We start from the raw sequence: 15,072 nt of genomic DNA, 5'->3' as shown, positions 1-15,072 counted from the left end.
ATAATGCAGCACCACAGGCAAACGGTTCTGACTTGTAGCATGGCTCCCCGACTAACCAGTTCTTGAGATCACTCTGATGGTTTGTTAATTTCCTGGGTCTGTATTTTGTTTTCTGAATTCCCTGAGTAGAGTTGTGTTGTTTGTGAGATAACCTCAGTTTTGAAAGGGAAGCTAACCCAGTGGAGGCGTTTCTGCCTGGAACCAGGAGGAATTTTTTGTACGAGTTAGAAAAAAGTTCTGTGGTTGACCTCAGTTTGGACATGAGGGGCTTCAATCTGTTCTGTTGAACGTAGTCTTCTTTAAATTCTTTTACAGGCATCAGTGTTTTGGGTGAACATTTTACTGAGTGTGAAGTTACAGTGCTGAGGAGTATTAAAGAAGTGTTTATGGCTTCTATCGCGACTTCATATCTTTACATGCAGTCAGTCTGGTTTCTGTGGATTCCTCCTTTGGGTGAAAATGCAAATTGGCACGTAAAAACATGGTTGCAGTGCTGTGAAATCATGGGAGACCTAAGCCTGCTTCTTGGCCTTGGTCAGATTTTTCCATCCGTGCATTAGTTTAAGCAAAACCACTCCAACAAGGCTGTGATGCTTCAGAGTACAGCACAGGGACAGCACAGGGGATTCACCCAGACATGTGCCAGACACGGCTCTCCTCCAGCCTCCTTGGGTAGTGTTAGTGGGCTCCACTACCAGTGTTTCAGCAAGATTTGGAAAGTGCAAGTTCAGGGACTTCTCTGTTCAGTGCCATCAGTAGAAATCTCCGTGTTCAAATACCAGCTAAACTGCATTTTCTCAGCAAGGTGCGAGTTTTTTTTAAATTAAAACTGAACTTTATTACAAAGTGGCAGCGGCTGTTGATGTCCCAGACTCTGGAAATTTTTACTGCAGTGTTACCTCTATCGACTACAGATCCAATGAGCTGCAGAGCGTAATCTCCTCATCTTTGCTGAATATTGAAGGGTAGAGTTTGTGCTATTCTTAGTCATCTTATCAGGCCTGGGATTTATTTCTGTTCTGGAAACCTCCAGGAACGTTACTTAAGTTGCCTGCACGCTGTGATGCTTTTGTTTGTAGATCACTTAGGAAGCCGGATTTCAAATGTCCTTGAGTCTTAGATGTGTAGAAACAATCGCTCGAGTATGAGAAGGAATGGTTCCAGGTAGTCTTGTGTGCAAAAACATCAATTCACTGGCTGGTCAGCTGCAAATAAAATGATTATGAAATCAGCAGTTCATCACAGAGTCGCTGAGGAAGGAAAAGGCATTCTGATATTCCCAGCCTGGAGCCGGGGCCTCTCGCTGCTCAGGAGTTGGGTTGCTCAGTGCCTTGCTGCAGCCAGAAGTTAAGGCTGTGCTTTAGGGTTCTTGAGCACGACTGGAACAGAAATTAATTACGGGGGCACTCGCTGTGCCAATACAGTTGTTGAAATACTCAGCTCCCGGCGTGCCCGGAGGAAGAACCATCGCAGCAGGACGAAGGCACGACGGGATGCAGGGTGAGGAGGAGCGCCGGAGGTTTCTGTGCCCACATCATTTTGCACTTGAGGAGAGGTTTGTTTCTACCATGGGCTTTTGCCTGTCTTTGGGTGGCAACGATGAAAGGCAGCTAAGTTTAAAAAACAAACAAACAAAAACAAAAACCAACTGATCCTTGAAAGATATAATTGAGAAACTGATTTTCATGACCCTCTATCAGACCAGAGCGCAGTGGTGCCTGTTTGGCTGTCCAGCACAGCCAGTTGTGATCTGATGAGTGTGTTTCTGTAAGGTGGTTGTTAAATTAAATTAGTTTTTATATGCTGTACTTGCTTAGCTATTTTTCTTTTGACAGAAGTGCATTTGTAATAAATTGCATGTGTTTGTGAAAGAGCTGCTGAGAAGATGGAAATAAATTTGAGCGTTAAGTTGGCAAACCTCGTGACGACGTAGTATTTCAGGGTGCGTGCTTACGTACACTATTGCCTCAAGCTTCCTTGAACTTACTAAGCAAGAGGTCCTGCCTTAGTTCTTCATATTGGGGCTAAGAAATCCTCTGTTAACTATTTAAACCAAGCCTCAAACAAAAAATAACGTTTCTTCACTGTATCTGTGTACTGCCTAGCAATTGTGCGTGGTTTACTGTGTTCCAGCGCAGAAGTTTCCATGTCCTCATGCCCTTCTGCCATTTGAGGCAGGGAACTTTCACAACAGAAAGGAGAGAAACTTTGCAATGAAATCTAGAAAGCTGTTTGAAATGCTTTAGGGGGGAGCTTGTAGGTGCATGTTGCTCTTTAAACATTGCGGCCGGGCAGTTTGAAATCAGTGTTAATTAAAAGTTTGTGGGAGCTGCAGTGAGTTGTAGGGAGAAAAATTTCTCTAGTTGTTTCCAGCCCTATGGAAGAATAAGGTTTAGGGTTTTTGGTGGTGGTTTTTGTGTATGTGGGGGGGAGGGGGGGGTTCTTCCCCTTGGTTAAAGACTGTTCTAGTGTCTAGGCTGGGCAAGAGCATCTCCGTTGCTGCTTTGTACTGGCGGGGCTGGAGGTCGCCCATGTTCCATGTGGTTGGCCTCGTGCATCTTAGTCCTCCCTGAAATGGACTGTGTAGAAATTTTAGTCCTCGTTCCCAGTTGCTGTACTCTTGCTACTCTGTCTTGGGATGGTTCTAGGAAAAAATAACATAAAAAAGACACAGACAACCCTGACAAAAGTGCTTTGTCGGTTTTCAGTCAGCTGCTCCTTGCTCAGCACTCCCACCCCTTTTTGCCACGTACCGGTGTGGTACCTCGTGGTTTTCCAGCAGAGCTATGTCCGACTTCCACATCCTCTTTGGGATGTGTGTGCCCTTTTCTGCACAGCTGCTCTCTGGCTGTGCCAAGCAAAGCTAGTGTTTTGGAGTTGCTTACTCTCAAGGACTTGTTTCTAAAGTCGTCGGCTTTCTTAATAGAAGCTTCATGAAAATATTTAGGCTAGGTGCAAATTATATCAGCCTAAAACCTAATTTGCTGTACATTTTGCAAAGTTACCTCCCTTTTTACCCCCGCTTCCTCAAAAGCAAAGGCGAGCTCACCCCTTGTGATTGTCACATCTGAAACCACAGAGCTTTGCACAGCGAGCTCCTCTGGAAGTGCCAAGTGCGGGGACGTCGCTGTAATCCCGGCGGAGATCGGCCCGCGGTTGGTGCAGCGCGTAGGATGGGCTCTGGGTTGGGAAACGGAGAATTTATCTACTTCCAGCAGCTGTGAGAGCAGTGTGTGCACGGGTAATAAAAAGAAACGTCCCGTCGGTTCTGCCAGGAGCGTTTCAGCGTGGTCACAACCATCCTCTTCTCTTCTCGATGATGGGAGCGCTTGCAATAAAACCTGAGACGCGAATAGCCTCGAAGGAAGCTGGCTTAGGGATTTAAGGCACGCCCTAATGCCTCCGCACATGTTCTTGCTGGTGGTGTGCAATTAAAGAAGCTCCCTCTGCTTAGCTTTTGGTGTGGGGTAGGAGTAACCACGGAGTTGTTGGCGTGCTGGGCCAGCCAGTTTCTCCTGTACTTACTCCACTATGGGAGAGTGGCATTGGGAATTTATGCCAGTAGATCCTATCCTCTTTTTTTTTTCGCCCCTTTTATGCTGGCACTAACGGTAAGCAGAATTGGAGAACTCATGCGACTGAAGAAGTTATTTCTGCTAGTCTTTTTTTATTACGGCTGCTGGTGGAGGGAGGGGGAGGATCAAGCACGAGTGGGTGGACTAGTCCCTCTTGGCAGCGTTGTAGATTTATGCTAGACTAGCTCTTGTATCTACAGCTTCTGATTATGAATTATCTCAAACCACGTTTAATGAATTCCCTTTTTTCCACGGAGAAAGCCGGCACAACGGTATCAGTACGTGGAGTAGCTCAAGGGCTTACAAATACCTTTCTTTAACGTCTCGTGAAAATTGCGTGGACGGTCATCGAGTTGGTGGAGTTTGCACCTCTGAAGTTTCTCAGAAGTTTTAATTGAGATGTCACATCTGGGAAGCCTGCCTCTAGGTGCCGTGTAGGATTTCTGCAGTGTCCGGAGTAAAGGCTTTACGTGGCGAGAGGCGTCTGTCACTAGGAGACGTTTGTTTCTCGCTGTCTCAGGAATGCCTGAACTCCTCCAAGTATTCGAGCCCATAAATTTTCCCGAACCACGATGGTGGATTAACTTTGTACATAGCAAATTCTGTCTTCGACATTTGTTTAATCCTAATAAACTAACAACCCATGTATTTTTAAACATATTTATAACTTTCTCGATGCTGCTGGCTTTTCTGATTTAAATTTCCTTTTAACTTTAATTTTACGAGAGCTACGCGGTCCTCTTCTCTCTCTGCAGAAGGATTTTTTATCTTGTCTGGTTGTCCTGAATGAGCTCCTCGTTGGTTGTGGCAAACTGATCTTTGACCTGGAGAAGCAAACAAATCCGCTTCTAAAAATACGATCTTTGGGCTCTGGCCCAGTTAGAAAATGCCTCTTTTCCAGCAGGGCGTTATCTGACCGCGTGACGGTGCCAGCTCCTGCAAATGTTGCTCAGTGTATGAAGGGCCTATCCCGTGATATTTAAACAAATGTAATATCATAAATAAAACACGTTCTGTAGGGTGAATTGTTATTTGCGTGCTGAGCTGAAGTTTCAAAGAGGAGAAAGCCGGACAGCGTTACATTTTTGTTTGCCTTCATGTCCATTAAGAGTCACATCTCCTTCAAATACAGCCTTTTCTCTCTCTCTAGCTATTATAATGCATTAAAACATTTCAAAGTATCATTTCACCTTGCCTATGGCATGGCATGGCTGCGGTTTGATTCTTCTTCCAAGTGCTTTTTGGTTTCTGGTGGTGACTTAGCACTGCGGCTGGCAACTTCTGTTCGAAATCTGCGTGTCTTAGCAGCTTCCAACTTCTCCCCTCCTGGGAGAATTTGTCCCTGCTGGAATTAAGACAGGCGGGAGCTATGTTTTCTTTAGGACTTGAGCCTCTTGGTGCCACAAACAGGATGTTCCCAGCTGGAAGTGTAACGGCCTGACCTTTCCTGTTCTGATGGGGTTTGAGCAAGAGGGCAGCGCGTGGCCGTGCGCTGCTCCCACACATGCTCTGTGCATACACGACTAAATCAGCTGGCACTGCTGTTAGTAAGTGCCCTGCTGTGATGGCAGCTAGCTAAAGCAGAAGGGAGGTTGAGTTTTTTCTTCCTGTGCTGTAAAAAAGAAGTCGTGGCACGTGTCCTGGAAAGGCAGCCGCTGGGTCGGCGCTCGGAGGTGCCCCCGCGGTGCGGGACTGCCTGGATCCCGTTGCTGGTGTGGTGATTTTGGGCTGCCCGATGTGGAAAGAGCGAGCTAATTTCTGCCTGGTAATGCTCAACCTCTGATTTAACCTCTTTCCCTTCCTGGCTTTCATACGAGCGTTTTTTTCCTCCGGTCCTTTGTAGTAATCCAGATGCTCGTGTTCTTTTCCTCCTACACAGCAGATGGAGATGGCATAAGCCTTTTGATGACTGCGTCCTTCTTTTTACATAAGTTTTACGAGCTGGCAAGTTTGTGAGTTGGACTTGGTAGAGCTTTGTAAGCCCTGTCCAGCAGGTGGTGCGTTGTTACCTTGCCAGCAGGGGAAGGAGTAACTATATATTTTTAATTTTTTTTATTTTTAGTTTTCAGTTTTTAATTTCATCTGGGAGGTGAACTGGGAAGAGCCTTACTGTACTGTTACAGGAAAGAGGAAGGGAGGTCCTTCATAAGGATTATCCTGATGAATGTGTTTTGTTTTGGCCCAAACACTGTTTGGAATTTGTTAATTACCCCAAGGCTGTGCTATTTCAAGCTGTACGCAGGCAATTAAGAGATTTACTTTGCTGGGTGAAGAGTTAAACTTCTGCTTTCCTGTGCGTTGTTCTAGGCTTTGTAGCTCATGAAAAATACGTGTTCGAATTTGGCGTGAGTTAGACGGTCATCTTCCACACTCCAGCAAAACTTAAGTAGGTTAGCAGCTCACTCTCCCTGTTCCAGTATCGCCTGTCTAGTAAGGGACAGCTTTTGGCTCGCTATCTGCCTTGCTGCTCATCGGTTTTAACCTCATTGAAAAGTTCCTACCCCGTCGAGGTGAATGAGACCGTTTTTTCCACTTCACTGCAGACTTGGGCCTACGTAAATTCATCTGTTTTACATTTATTTCACAATTTGGATTTTTGTTTCGCAACGTGAAATTCCATTTCCCAACCACATGGCTTGGAGACTTGTTTTAATGGGTCTGGGAGAAGCGTAGTCTCTGCCCAGCATTTTGGGGAGTTGCATGGGAGTGTTATTGATCTCCGTGTTTGACAGCTCTTACTGGCGATGTAAATACAGTGTGGCAGTTACTTAAATTACTTCTGGCTTCTCCTTTTTAGGAATATTTTGGTGGACAAGCCTAATGATCAGTCCTCGAGATGGTCTTCTGAAAGCAATTATCCTCCCCAGGTAAGCACCCGAATCTCTGCTCCTGTACGGCAGTCTTGTGCAACTTCAGGTACAATGGATTTTTTATTTTAAATACAGTCTGCTACTACTTATACTGGATGCATTTGTAAGTTACCTCCTCTCACTTCAGTACATGTTGGTACGTTAGGTATTTACATTTCCAGCAATCTCTTCACGATCTTTCAAGGAAAGATTTTTGCAGGGGAAGAGTTTCACGTTTCATCCTTGAAAATCACAGTCACGCTGGAAATAATCTAACCTTACGGTTAGATTAAGCTGCTAATGAGGTGTGCAGGTCCCCCTTTGTTCGTGCTATTGGAGACTGCTGTAGGCTGCTGGCCTTGAATCCTAGATCTAAGGAGCTTGTATTTGTTTCCCATAATAGCACACTTAGGAATGTAGCCTCTGTTAAAAAGAGCCATGAATGTCACCTCTGCTGATGGTTAATCGGTGATTATTAAAATAGAATCTGTATTGATTTTTAGCTTCTAATTTGCCTTCTCATTATAATTACATTGTTAGATTATCCGGAACAATATACTTACCCTTTCACTTAATTTCCCCCCCCCCCAATAAGTGTGTTACCCTTCTCGTTATGCCAGATCTACTCCTTATCGCTCTGGTCCTGTTTGCTTAACTTTTCCTGTGTTATGCTGGGTGTTTTGAGTTCTTTTGTTGAAGTACTGATGCGCAGCAGAATGTGTTGGGGGTATCTCTCACACAGAGTTCCTGTGCATAGAAAATAAGCATGTTTAGTTCAAGTATTCTTCATGAGTTTAGCCTTGGGAATTTTCCTCTAGGTAAATCTTGGTTTGCTGTGAAGGTGTGTTAAAAATCTGTACTCTTCACTGGCAGCTGCAGATCACAGCGGGGTCATCCCATCCAGTTGAAAGGCTTTCATCCTAGTTTTCGTGATAGTTTTCTATACTGCTGTCTGTGAAAGTGAGGGTTTTTTAATATGGGAAGAGAACTATCTTGTCTATACTGTTGGCATGTTTCATAAACCCGCTTGTCAAGGCTGATAATTTTTCACATGCTTTGATCCCCTTGATGCCTGTGTGCGTCTACTGCTCTTTTAATTTGATTTTTTTAAATGTAAATATTTTGTTAAACAGCAAGGGAGTTTAAAACTGCTTCAAGCTATGGATTAATCTGTCTAGGAACTATTGATTGCAGGGTAATGGGTTTTGAGCATGTGTTGCATCTCAGTGTGCCATCCTTTTTGTTGTTGTGCAGAAAACGTGTAGTTTCTTAGGGTTCTTCCGTCAGTTCACAAGGCGAGGTTGGCTGTGGTGTAGCTTTAGACTGACCCAAGGTGCTCATAGGTCTGCCTTTTGTTTTCTTGAGGGATCCTAAATGTTTTGTTCTGTTCTTAAACTGATTCTGGACCAGAAATTCATCTCTTGTGGCTGGATGCTTTAACATATTCCCATCCTATGCTTAAAGCTGCCAAGCAGTGATCCAGGTTGTATCAAGCAAGTAGATTAAGCGAGGAGTAATCAGAATCACTTAAATACAAACTACATAAACTTGTTCAAGAGAGATCTTCGGCAAGTTTGTTCATTGAATATGGCGTGAATGAAGATGCTGTTGCAGATCTACTGAATCCAGCCCTGCAGAGCTGGGCGCTGCCCTGCACGCTAAGCAAGTAATGCAAACCAAGCTTTTGATTGAAGAGTTAAAAATTAAATGTGTGTATAGAGGGTATCCAGATAGTGGCAGTCGAGATAAGACAGTGTCCAAGTTGTGTTCTGTGTTCTTTAAAGACAAAAACAACAAAAAACCCGGCTGCCTAAGAGGAAAAGATGGTCCTGCTGGTTTCCTCTTAGTTGAATCTCTGTATCCAGCAGCGAGAATATAAAAAGCTGCTTAGTCGTCCATTTATTTATTTGCAGTGTCTCCTAATATGTATTTTAGTGTATTCTCATGCCTCTCACCTGAGTGTTTAATTACTCGCTTAAAGCAAATTTGCCAGTGTAACATACCTGTTGTAAAAACAGCTGGGAAGAGGGAACAGGGAATTGAAATTCGCAGAAGCCTTCGTGCAAAGAATGCAGTTTCTGCTGTTCCTGTGCGCGCGGAGAAACTGTTCCAAGTTATGTTGTCTCATATGTGACCAAAGAACTTCACATTTGGTAAGATTTTGCACCTCTGAACAGTGAAATCTTAAGTTTTTCACCTCTGAACCATGGTGATTGCCACACTTTAATGCAGGTAAAACTTTTATGCAAGCTTTCTGCTTCCCCGTTTTCACAAAAGCTCTAAAGGCAGAATCTCAGCTTGGGAAAACTTCAGCTGAAGTAATAATTGACTGAATTATAGTCGTGGTGGAGAGAGAGGCTGGGGTGAGATTAATCGCTTTACGTTAGCAAATGGGTATTTCAGATTCCAGCAATAATATGCACACACGCACATTATTTTTAATCCCCAAGATAAACATGGAGCATCCTATGGAAAGTGAAGGTGCGAAGCGTTTTATGGCTTTTGTGTTGGCACCGCTTCGTTTCAAAATTGGTCGCTTTTACAGTGACGCACTTGTTACAGCGCGTGGGCGGCCGTAATAGTCTGGGACAGGAAGTGCACAAAAACTCAGTGCCATAAAGCTTGCCTTGTCTCAAACTTTATTAGCTGAAGCTAAGGCTAGGACTCGGCGTGAGGGCTAATGCCATTCAAGCTCGCTGGCACATGCTGTGAGATATTTTAATAACGCGGCAGCCCCAATCGCTGGCGTCTGTCTCGTCCGTGTGCCTCACCTTAATGTGAGGGTTTACTAACTCACTGCCCAAGTGACGTTCTGTGCTGCCTGAGAGGTAAAAATCACTCCCTAGTATTAAGTGGTCCCCTTTCTTTGTTGACTGAAGCAATAACACCTCTAGGCACCTTGCTTTGGGAGCATTCCCCTTTCTAAGGTAAGCACGAGTTTGTAAAGCTCCGAGTTTGTCCAGTGGCTCAGGGAAAGATCTGCGCTTTGCAGCAAGCGTGGTAAAGCCCATACTAAAACTTCCTGAAAAGGGAAAAGAAAATGAAAGTGGAAGTCTGGATATTTGAAGTACTGCCCTGTGGCTATATTTAGTAAAACGTCTGCCTAGCTTGTGGGTATGGTAGAGTTAAATCATTCCTGAGGCCATGAAAGCCACGAGTTATGAATGAGTGCCAGTGGAAGGAAGCATGACAGCTGTTTTTCTGTTTATTAAACTAGATATCTGTCTTCAGCCTTGAAATAGAATGACCCAGAAATTACATATTCAATAACAAACCTGTTATGTAGTAACCTATTCGGGCAGAAGAGGGCTGGTAGTTCTATTTTTGAAGGAGTTCTTACATGGGAAGTGTGAAGCAGCAAGGCTGGTAATGCTGAAGAGCACGGCCCTGCCATCCGTGTGCGTCCCGATGGCTGCAGCCGTGGTCTAACTGGGAGGCTGCGTGCAGGAGAACCTCTAATTACCCATAGTGGCTTGATTAATAACGTGCAGAACAAAAGGGTAGACTTTGTGTTTTAAAAGACAGAAGCTTAATTGCAAAAACATTGGGTAGGTTTGCCTAGTGGCTGCTGACAGCCCCTGCCGAGGATCTGGGTTATTTTCTGCTTTTATTTTCACACGCAAAATAAATGTCATTGCTCCCTAATTTAAAAAAAAAAAACAAAAAACAAAGAACAAACACAAAACAAGTTTGCAGCGCTGCATTGCAAAGGTTGATGAGCAGAAAACGTTAAAGAGAAATAAGTTAATATAATGTGATGCGTGTCTAATTGCCCAGGCAGCTTGCACAGTACGGTTTGGAATCCGGTCGAGCTTATTTGATTCGGAGATGGAAAACTGAAACCAATTGTTCGGGGAGAGCCGCTAACATCGTACACATGCTGTAACAGCGCAGAATTTGTATCTGAGAAGAACAATTTTCCCCTCTCGATTCCCATCCTGCTGTGCAGATCATATCAGGAACTAATTTAAAATCCATTAATAAAATTTACACTCGGTTGTGTGATGCAGAAGCGTGCATATGGTTGTCATCAAATGGTAGCGCAGACCAGAGCTTCGGGAAAGCTTGGAATTCGTTGCGGCTCCCGGTGCCACGGGGCTGGATTCGCTTTTCTGGGTGCCTGTAAGCGGCTGCCGAGGTGCTGAAGCGCCGTACGTGACTCGCCGTGCTCTGCTCTTTGTGCATCTCTGCTTGCAAATGTTTTTTAATCACCGAGCAGAAGTCTTGCTCTTCTCATGCTTTGTAGCATCTTGTTTGCAAGGGCGGTAATTTGAGGCTCGACAATTAGGCTGAGGTTTTTGTGCAGTTGCTCCAATTAATGTCAGTGCGCCGTGCCTCTAATGAACAAACACTTGAGCTTCCAATTTGGATTTCTGGAATACTTCCTGAATACTCGGGTGTTAAATGCACTGACGTTGCTTAGAGCAGCAGGACTGGAAAGTGTTATATAACTCGGAGGTTACGAGGTTAAGTCTGTGAGGTTTCAGACAAATATATATAACTTGTTCTCCCCAGGCTTAATAAATAATTTGAACTTACGTGCTCTTCTGTCGCATCTCTCAAAGCTAGAGAGGATAGTCTGTCGCGTCTGAAATCCTGGTAACAGTCCAAAGCATCCCTGCAGCCAGCTGTTTGCAGCACTCGAGGCAATGCTTATCATTTTTGGACATCTGTGAGATGTGCAGCCTGTAACCATAGTGGCGTGTGTGTATATATACATACATTAAACCGTGCACGTGTTGATGTATTTTTATGTATGTTGTATAAGCATACAGGTGTATACACCCCCATATCTATTAAACTACAAAAAGCATAGATAGGTTCAGGTATCAGGCCACAGGCTTTGAAGCAAACCTGCTTTTTGGTTCCCTGTCAGTGAGATAAATTCACAAAGAGCTTGTCTTGAGCCTCTGTGCCTGTTCCTAATGCCCGCGTGACTCAGCAGCGCTGCGGTGCGTGGGAGCCCAGGGACGGCTGCAGAGTTTCCCCCCCTCTGTCCGTAGGCTCGAGAACTAATTGCTGGCCGCGGGGAGTAATTGCCGTGCCCTGCTCCGTTTCAGACGTGCATGCCAAGGTAGAGGATTTAACTGCAGCCCTGGAGTTCTCTCCCTTAATGTAGGGTAAGAATCGAATAACGCAGGATGAAGAGCGTGCCAGGCTTCTGCAGGGTGGCTGAGAAAGTCTGTCTCCGCGACCCAGGCGTGAGGGCTGCGACTCCAAGGAGATTAAAGCACTGCAGTCGCTGCTGTTGGTAGTGCTGGCGTCACTTCTTCATCGCTGGGAGAAAGGTGCAGGGAGGGTGCGGTGGTGGAGGAGGAGTTCGTAGATGTCGGGGCGTACTGGCTGTTCCACACGGGAATTTTGGCAGTGGGCTGTGCCATGGATCTGGTGTTGCCCTCTTCCAGGATTATCCTCTTGCTCATCCCTTCCTTTTCTCTATTTCAGCAGTTTTCTATATAGAATATATATATATATTTTAAGAAGTTTGGCAATTACTTTGAGATGGAAGCATGGCTTAACTGCTAGTTAAACTGACATTGGGTCCTCACATTTGGATGGGTGGCACAGTGCTAAAAAGTGTTCATAGAAATACTCAAAATATCTGGAAGAGCACCAAAACATTATTCCGTTGCATCCTCGCACTGCTGATACTGGCTTATTTTCTTCAATCTGAAAAAAAAAATGAATTGCTGCAAAGATCCTTGGCAGCAATTCCTCCTTATTCTAAATAGGTACCGGTCTTGTCTGCATTATTTGGGATAAATGGTGTTTGGGGGAGTATTTCTCCTAAGCTAAGCTCTTTGAGGTCCTCAAGGTTCCACATTTATCCTGATGCTCTCGAATGTTATTAGTACTGCTCCTTGGGTTCAGAATTGCTTACTTTATAGGGCCATGGCAGAAGGACCAAGAAGTAGATAGCGGGTAAAGTTTCTTCTGTTGCTCACCCCAAAGATGCACTTGTAGGGTATGCTTGCCCCACCGATGGAGCTGCTCAGCACAAGCAGAGTGGTGCAGTGATGCTGGTATCTCCTGAGGACCTACAGAAGCATGCAGATAACTGCTAAATGCTGATGAAAGACCCGAAATACCGTATCACGCTGCTTTGGCAGCGCCCCTTTTCGGAGGCAGGGGCCACCAGGAGTGCCTGCAGTGGGAGGTGTTCCACAGCGCCTTAGCTGTCTGCTGGGAACGTAGCCTCGATCATAAGGTTTTGTAACAAAATCCAGGGCGATGAGTAATTGGGATTCTGCGCTTTGTCTCGTTTCTCTGCTGTGTGCTTCTTATTTCTGAGAAATTAGGGAAGACAATTAACCACCTTGTTTTTAGGTATGAACTTCGGTGTATCCTGCAAAGCAGGATGTCTCCAGACTCCCTCAAGACCTGCTTTGTAGGGGAAGGTTAAATAAACTTGGTGCTCGATGGTCCCTGATGGACAGTGCGAAAGCTTCTCTGCGTATGGTTTTCAAGTGGAATAGATCTTTTCCTCCAGCAGCGCTGGGGAAGCTGGCAGCTGGGACCTGAAAATAAGTTACTTGACTTTGGTTTGTGTGCTGTAGGGGGACAAAGGTGTAAAGGTGAGCAAAGGTGTAAAGGAGAGCAAATGTTTAAAGCGAGAACATTTTCATCATTATACGTGTAAAGCCCTTTATTGTCAGCGAAGTGGTTGGGTTTTATTTGGGATGGTTATTAAGCAGTTGGCTCCTGCATTAGCCACAAATCAAACTTAGTCTGTGTTCAGTGGTTAAATAGTCTCTTCTAGAGAGGAAAAGTAATTTGATGTTCTCTTAGCATGTGGAACATGCTGTATTTATCTAATTGTGCATTCAGTTTAGGTTTCCTTTCAGGCTGGAGTGGGCGTTTGAATCATCGTCCTCCTTAGCTTGATCCTATTTGCCAGATCTCAGGAAGTCTTGCATCCAACTTGAAGGAATGTATGTAAGCCTTGAATAGCAATGCTAGGAATAGGCAATTCAACCCAATCTTTTTCCTGGATAGGTTTTTAAAAACTAATATTCCTAAAAAGCCTTTGGTTAGTTCCAAGAACTAGGAAGAAAATATGATAATTGGGGGGGGGGAAGGAATCATCTTAATTTTCATTTTTTCTGGCTTTATAACTGAATATTTGAAGGCTGCGTTGTTTCTCCCTTGGTGTGTTATGCAGCCTCGGCTTTAATATTGAAATTCACTGTTCTCTCTTCCACAGTATTTGATTCTGAAACTTGAAAGACCTGCCATAGTCCAGAGCATCACGTTTGGCAAGTACGAGAAAACGCATGTCTGCAACTTAAAGAAGTTTAAAGTCTTTGGTGGGATGAATGAGGAAAACATGACAGATCTCTTATCCAGGTAAGACGTGATTTCGTCAGCTGAGGTAATCAGAAAGGCTGGACCAAAAAGCTCTTGCCCTTCACTCCCGAGCAGACAGTGTAACAGAGCTGTTGTTGTGATCCTACAATTAGCTGCCCCTGTGCTTGTGGTCAGGTCAGTGAGCAACAATCCCAACGCTCGCTCCAGGGAGCCTTCCTTATCCTGCCCTAACCACAGAGGATTTGTGGAGAGTGAACTCCTGGAGGTCTGAAAGAGCTGAGAGCAAGGTTCAACTTTGCTGTGTTTGCGATTCCTTTCTTCCTTGTGCCTGAGGCACAGTAGAAATGATTCCCCAGGTGTGGGTAACTTCAAGAAGCTTTTAAAAGCACAAGTAACCTGCCTATGTTAAGAACCTCCTTGCAGCTGTAAAGCTCTGGCTGGTCAGCTGCTCTGCCTTGCTTCAAATGGGTAAATAAATCAGATAAGAAAATAGAAAACCATTGTTTGCCTTTTTTTTTTTTTAGTTTGGTCCAGTAGTTGTACTGGTAGGGAGTAATGAAGGAGTCTTTTGGCTATTCGAGGCTGATCGTGAGCTTCTGAGTAGTTGCTAACATAAATTTTCAAGGGCCTTTTAAGGGGTTTTCTGTTTCAGAAAGGGAAATGATACTTAAATATCTAGGAGTACAAGAGCAACAGGGAGCAAGACCTAGTTTTGGAGGCCTACAGAAGGAAGCTCCACCTCTGAGGAACGTACTGGGGTACATGATCTTTACTCAGTTAGAACAGCCAGGGGGGAAACATGGGATGTTCTTTGTTGCAGGTATTCTTCAAAGCCGTGTAGAGACTAGCCACAGCCTTCCCTGTCCCTTCCCTTTCTTTAGGTAGACCAGTCTTGCAGCCTCACTTTATTGCTGCTCGAACTTTGGGGGAAGAGATTTTAGTGACATAGTAATTACTGATAGATAATGTCACAAGTTCAATAAAAATCCTTGTTTTGGGACCTGTTGCTGCATCTTCAGTAGAAATGGACCTAGGATTTTTGATAAGCTATAGCAAATATTTGATATTTTAAAAAGTGTTGCTCAGAAATGGATCACAAAATGCTTTGGCAGTGTGATAAGTCTGCCTCCATCCTACCCAGGGAAGCGTGATTCAGATTGCTTGCTGAAGTCTCAGGGACGCTGGCACAGACCAGCAGCATTGATCTGATGTCAGTTCCCCCTGAAGCCACTAGCCAGTGCTGCCTCCCAGGGAGATAAGATGGTGGATAGCAGTCCAGGCGTTGGTCCAGCATGGGTACTGATGATTTATAGTAATATGAAACAAGCATCGCATTTCAG

At 44.6% G+C, this 15,072-nt stretch overlaps 1 protein-coding gene across 1 annotated transcript in view; it reads left to right on the top strand.

The window, feature by feature from the left end:
* Positions 1-15,072, top strand: part of MKLN1 (muskelin 1) — a 94,461-nt gene that overhangs the window by 8,170 nt on the left and 71,219 nt on the right. The window contains exons 2-3 of the mRNA XM_080577367.1: positions 6,373-6,442; positions 13,629-13,771. Of these exons, the coding sequence (XP_080433493.1) occupies positions 6,373-6,442; positions 13,629-13,771 (213 nt within the window). The remainder of the gene's footprint in view (positions 1-6,372; positions 6,443-13,628; positions 13,772-15,072) is intronic.

Source organism: Anser brachyrhynchus, assembly GCF_964034855.1.
Source record: "Anser brachyrhynchus genome assembly, chromosome: 1".
Taxonomy (NCBI): domain Eukaryota; kingdom Metazoa; phylum Chordata; class Aves; order Anseriformes; family Anatidae; genus Anser; species Anser brachyrhynchus.
The sequence above is the reverse complement of the archived record's forward strand: the minus strand, read 5'-3'. Positions and strand labels throughout refer to the sequence as shown.